The sequence below is a fragment of the Lipotes vexillifer genome, unplaced genomic scaffold (genome assembly GCF_000442215.2).
Source record: "Lipotes vexillifer unplaced genomic scaffold, Lipotes_vexillifer_v1.1 scaffold1129, whole genome shotgun sequence".
Classification (NCBI taxonomy): Eukaryota; Metazoa; Chordata; class Mammalia; order Artiodactyla; family Lipotidae; genus Lipotes; species Lipotes vexillifer.
In genome coordinates this window covers 759,223-764,770 of record NW_006789022.1, presented here as the reverse complement: position 1 = coordinate 764,770, position 5,548 = coordinate 759,223, and the positions used below count along the sequence as shown (strand labels likewise).

The following is a 5,548-nucleotide window of genomic DNA, read 5'->3' as shown; positions in this document are numbered from 1 at the left end:
TGGCCTCTCCCGTTGCGGAGCACAGACTCTGGACGCGCAGGCTCAGCGGCCATGGCTCACGGGCCCAGCCGCTCCGCGGCATGTGGGATCTTCCCAGACCGGGGCACGAACCCGTGTCCCCTGCATCGGCAGGCGGACTCTCAACCACTGCGCCACCAGGGAAGCCCTGAACTTATTTTTATTTTTAAAATTTTTTTAAGGAAAGATTTATTAAAGTGAAAAAGAAGTAATTGTTAAACTTCAGATAAAAATTTCTGTCCCTTAAGAGTAATAGATTCTAAAAGCTTGCCAAAGTTAGGAAAAATCAGTAAGCAGTTGGAGTCATGTTTTTTAAAGTGTATGTCTCAGTTTCAGATAGCATGGACTCTGCCACAAAGGCTGAAATTATTAGCATGCTTTCTGCACCCCTCTCCCCATCCTATTACCTCCAGATTTTTATTGTTTACTACTTTTGCTTTGTAATGCTTTATAAGATTTAATTCTTCTCTGAAATCATAATCTCCAGAGTTCCCAGGTGTTAGTTCTGTACTTTGGAGCATGACTTTTCTTTAGGGCTTCAGTGTTTCTTTTGGAGCATAGGAGTGGAACTGACTTGCTTTTCCTGTCTTGCAGAGCTGTTCCTTTGGGTACCATGCTGGTGGCTGGGGCAAACCCCCAGTAGATGAGACCGGGAAACCCCTGTATGGGGATGTGTTTGGAACCAATGCTGCTGAATTTCAGGTATGGGCCATGGCTGGCAAGCTTGGTCTTAGTTAAGGTCATGAAGTTCAGAGATTGTTGGTTTATAGCTTCATTAGCAGAAAGCTGTGTGTTCTGAAGTTTCAGAGCTGTGTGTTCTGAAGTTTCAAAGTCTGAAAAAGGGACATATGTTTTCCTGAGATGTAATGCAAGCTCCCCACTAGCATATGACCTCTCTGTGGGTAGTGATTATTGTCTATTTGTTTACTCTCATATCCCTCTGTTTACAACCGCTTGACACATAATAGGTATATAGTAAACATTTGTTGAATGAATGAGTGATGTCTTTCAGACCAAGACTGAGGAAGAAGAGATTGATCGGACCCCTTGGGGGGAGCTGGAGCCATCTGATGAAGAGTCTTCAGAAGAAGAGGAAGAGGAAGAAAGTGATGAAGATAAGCCAGATGAGACGGGCTTCATTACCCCTGCAGACAGGTGGGGGAAGCAGAGAGTCTGCCTCTCTGAAGTGGTATGTCTGTCTTTGGGGGCCTTGTCTTTACTCCAGAGCTTGTTCCTCTCTTCACAGTGGCCTCATCACTCCTGGAGGGTTCTCGTCAGTGCCAGCTGGAATGGAGACCCCTGAACTCATTGAACTGAGGAAGAAGAAGATTGAGGAGGCGATGGATGGGTGAGGGAACCAGGGAGGGCTGAGAGGGGAGGATTTTCAGCCTCTAGGTGGACGGGCTGACTTTTTCTCCCGCCCCCCCCCCCCTCATCACTCCTGGAGGGTTCTCGTCAGTGCCAGCTGGAATGGAGACCCCTGAACTCATTGAACTGAGGAAGAAGAAGATTGAGGAGGCGATGGATGGGTGAGGGAACCAGGGAGGGCTGAGAGGGGAGGATTTTCAGCCTCTAGGTGGACGGGCTGACTTTTTCCCCCGCCCCCCCCCCCGCCTTTTTCTTTTTAAACAATTATTGAACACTAGCTCTGTGCCAGGCACTGCTCTAGGCACTGGGACATCTGCAGTGAAAAAGTCAGGCGAGGTAAACAGTGATCAGAGAACAAGATAATTTCGGATGTGGATAAGACGTGTAGCAAAGGAAACTGAGTAATAGGATGTAGAGGGATTTGGGTGGTTGGGAGGCCTTTGGGAAGGCTTATGGAGGAAGAGGTATTTGGGCTGAGAGCTGGGGCAGAAAGAACTGTAAGAGCAACTAAAAGAACACTGGAAATGATAATAGACAATTCTTATTATTTAAATCTCTAAAAGATAATGACCATTTAAACAAAAATAATAACCATGTAGTAGCCTTCCTTTTTGAAAGATACAGGATTGACAGTGTTTTTTTCTTTCATTACTTTAAAGATGTTGATTCAGTGTCTTCTTTCTTGCATCATTTCTGACAGGATATCTGTCATCATGCTTCCTTTGTTCCTCTGTGCATTTGTGCCATTTTTCTCTGGCTGCTTTCAAGATTTTCTTTTTATCACTGTTTTGAACAGATTATGACATGCAGTGTAGTGCAGCATGTTACTGTAGTTTTCTTCGTATTTCTTTCTTTTGTTAAAATGGTTTGGTGGGTTTTTTTTCCCTTCTTTTTCTGGCCATGCGGCATGGCTTGCAGGATCTTAGTTCCCCAACCTGGTGAAAGCCAGAAGTGAAAGCAGTGAAAGTGGCAAGTCCTAACCACTGGACTGCCAGGGAAGTCCCATCTTTTGTTTCTTTACTTGGGGTTTGTTAAGCATCTGGAATCTGTGCCTTTATAGTTTTTTATTAATTTTGGAAAAATTCTGGCCATTATTTCTCCAAATATTTTTTTCTGTTCCCTTCTCTTTCTCCTCTCCTTTGGGAACTCCAATTATACATCTATTAGATTTCTTGAAGTTGACCTACAGCTCCCCGATGCTCTGTTCATTTAAAAAATGTCTCATTTCTCTTTTTATTTCATTTTAGAAGTTTTCTATTCCTATGTCTTCAAGTTGGCTAATATTTTTCCACTATTTCTAATCTGACATTAATCCCGTCCAGTGTAGTTTTCATCTCTAGAAGTGCGATTTGGGTCTTTTTATATCTCCTGTGTCTCTTATTTGACTTTTGAACATACGGAATCCAATTATAATAACATTTTAATGTACTTGCCTGCTAATGCTAACATCTGTGCCAGTTCTGGGTTGATTTAAGTGGATTGATTGTTTTCCTCATTGAAGATTGTATTTTCATGCTTCTTTGCATGTCTGGTAATTTTTGATTGGATGCCAGACTTTGTGAAATGTACCTTGACAGGTCCAGAATACTTTCATAGTCCTATAAATCTTCTTTAGTTTTGTTCAAGGTTACAGTTAAGGTACTTGGAAACAGTTTGATTCTTTCAGGTCTTGCTTTTCAGGTTCATTAGGCAGGACTGAAGCAGTGCTCAGTCCTCTTCACTATTGAGGCACAAGACCCTATACTCTAACCAATATCCTGTTAATCAGGAGGTTTTTCAGTCTGGCTAGTGGGACTAGGCACTCTTCCCAGTCCCGTGTGAAGAGCAGGCATGTATGATACCACTAATACTTCCGGGTGGTTCTTTCCCTGGCCTTGGTAGTCTCCTCCCACACAGTACTCACCTGAGAACTTGAGGGGATTCTCTGTAAGTCTCTTGAGTTCTCGAGTCTCTGTGCTGCTTTCTCTTCTCCAGTTCTCTGTCCTGTGATCTCTAGTCGCCTTAGTCTCTCTGCACTTTCAGCTTCACCCTTTCAACTCCTAGAGGCCTCTGGGCTCTACAGGAGTTCCCCTCTTTATTCTGTAGCCTGGAAACTCTCAGTGCAGTAGGATGGACAATTGAAGGAATCACCTCATTTGTTTCCTGTCTCTCAGGAATCACTGTCCTTCCTTGCTTTGTGTCCAGTGACTTGAAAACCACTGTTTCATATATTTTGCCCATTTTTTGATAGTTTCAGGTGGGAGGGTAAATCTGGTCCCTGTTACTCCTTATCCAGAAGCAGAAGTCTCAAGTTTTGAGGAAGAAAAAGAAAGAAGGGTATTGGGGCTAGACTGTAGTGAGCAGGGATTAAGTACGGGACCAGATGATGAACTCTATAGGTCATGGTAAAGAGTTTGGGTTTATTCAAACAATGATCAGAAGCCTCAAAGGTTTTTAGCAAAGGAGTGACAGGATGTGAATTCGGTTTTTCCTTCTGGCTGCTTTGTGAGAATAGATTTTCACCTCTTCCAGGGGGAGGGGTGGGGATGAAGTCATGGTCTGGGTTGGTATTGGTAGATTTGCTGTTGTAGTTCGAGTAGCATTCTTGAAACAGGTGGCACTTCTTCCTCCCATGGGTCTCCACAACTTGCAGAGGCAGCTTGGCAGAATTTTTCCCCTGGGTATCTTGGAACCTTGCTGGGGAGCTCGGTGGGGATGCTGCCCTTACTCCTTTTGCTGTCCTTCCTGGAGACCCTTTTATCCTTTCCTTTTTGGGCTTGACCCCCTCGTCCTTTGCAGAAGTGAGACGCCTCAGCTGTTCACCGTGTTGCCGGAGAAGAGAACGGCCACTGTTGGGGGGGCCATGATGGGATCAACCCACATCTATGACATGTCCACGGTGAGCACTTGGAGGATACCGCTTTTGGGGGCTGGGAAGGGGGGCAGGAGCTAGGGCTTCTGAGCTTCCCTTTGGAGATGACAAGGCTCTGATTCCTTTTCCAGGTTATGAGCCGGAAGGGCCCGGCCCCTGAGCTGCAGGGTGTGGAAGTGGCCCTGGCACCCGAAGAGCTGGAGCTGGATCCCATGGCCATGACCCAGAAGTATGAGGAGCACGTGCGGGAGCAGCAGGCACAAGTGGAGAAAGAAGACTTCAGTGACATGGTGGCTGAGCACGCGGCCAAGCAGAAGGTGGGCGTGCACACAGGAGCCTGGCTTCGTGAGCGCCAGGGACCAGGGCCACCTTTCTCAGTGGGCTGGTGTCCTCTAGTGGTGAGAGGGAGGGAGGACGCAGTGCCTGCTGCCCTGAGCTTCCTTGGGGTTGGGAACCTAGGAATCCTCCAGTGGGCTGCCCTCTTTGAGGATGATGAAACAGGCACAGGGAGGGGAGGGAACTCATCCAAGTCTGAGAATTCCAGTTTCAGTACTTTTTCCACAGACGTATGTGGCTCCGTCAGGCTGCCCACTCTTTGTTTTGGGGATCAGCTGGTTGTTTAACCTGTTGTAACCTGTTTTGTTCTCTCCTACAGCAAAAGAAACGGAAAGCTCAGCCCCAGGACAGCCGTGGGGGCAGCAAGAAATACAAGGAGTTCAAATTTTAGGTCCCCTCACACACCTGGCCCTCCTTTCGGCCCTTTGCCTGGACACCTGGGCTTCTTCACATGTGGGTCCCCAAGAGCCAGCTCTCCTGCTCTTCCCAGGGGCTTGTTATTTCATGTTCTTATTTTAGACCTGTTTTGTAAATAAAGCTGTTTCCCAAGGAAAGAGATGAATATGTAACACTGCTCATCCTCCTTCGTCTTGTTTTAGTCCCCTCCTGCAAAAGAACGGAAACAGCCATTTTCTACTACCCCAAGTTGCTCCAGTGGCTGGGGGCAGGCACTTGGATCAGATGTTGCCGTTGAGACTGGTGATGAAGCTAAAGCCACACTGAGACTGTGTGTTTTACCACTGCCTGCTTTTGTAGGAAGGCTCTGGGGGAAGGACCTCCAGGTCTGGTTTGACCTTACTGGTGTGTCCTTGGGGACTAAAAATAGCCAGCTTAGCACCCCGGCTGGGCTGAGGAAGTAGGCCAGGTCAGGCCTTCCTAATAGACCTTGCGGCCAATAGGCCAAGTCCCACGTGGGAGAGAGCACAGCTCAAAGTCTGTATAGGTTGTCCTGAGTCCATGTGAGCCCCTGCGTGG

The 5,548-nt window shown here is 46.7% G+C and overlaps 1 protein-coding gene across 2 annotated transcripts in view; it reads left to right on the top strand.

Annotated features, from left to right (window-relative positions):
* The window catches only part of SF3B2 (splicing factor 3b subunit 2), a 14,615-nt gene extending 9,480 nt beyond the window's left edge, over positions 1-5,135 (top strand). For both annotated transcript variants that reach the window (XM_007461963.1, XM_007461962.1), the window contains exons 18-23: positions 613-720; positions 1,031-1,173; positions 1,265-1,366; positions 4,165-4,264; positions 4,369-4,554; positions 4,893-5,135. In XM_007461963.1, the coding sequence (XP_007462025.1) occupies positions 613-720; positions 1,031-1,173; positions 1,265-1,366; positions 4,165-4,264; positions 4,369-4,554; positions 4,893-4,964 (711 nt within the window). In that variant the 3' untranslated portion in view covers positions 4,965-5,135. The remainder of the gene's footprint in view (positions 1-612; positions 721-1,030; positions 1,174-1,264; positions 1,367-4,164; positions 4,265-4,368; positions 4,555-4,892) is intronic.
* Positions 5,136-5,548: the final 413 nt, after the last annotated feature.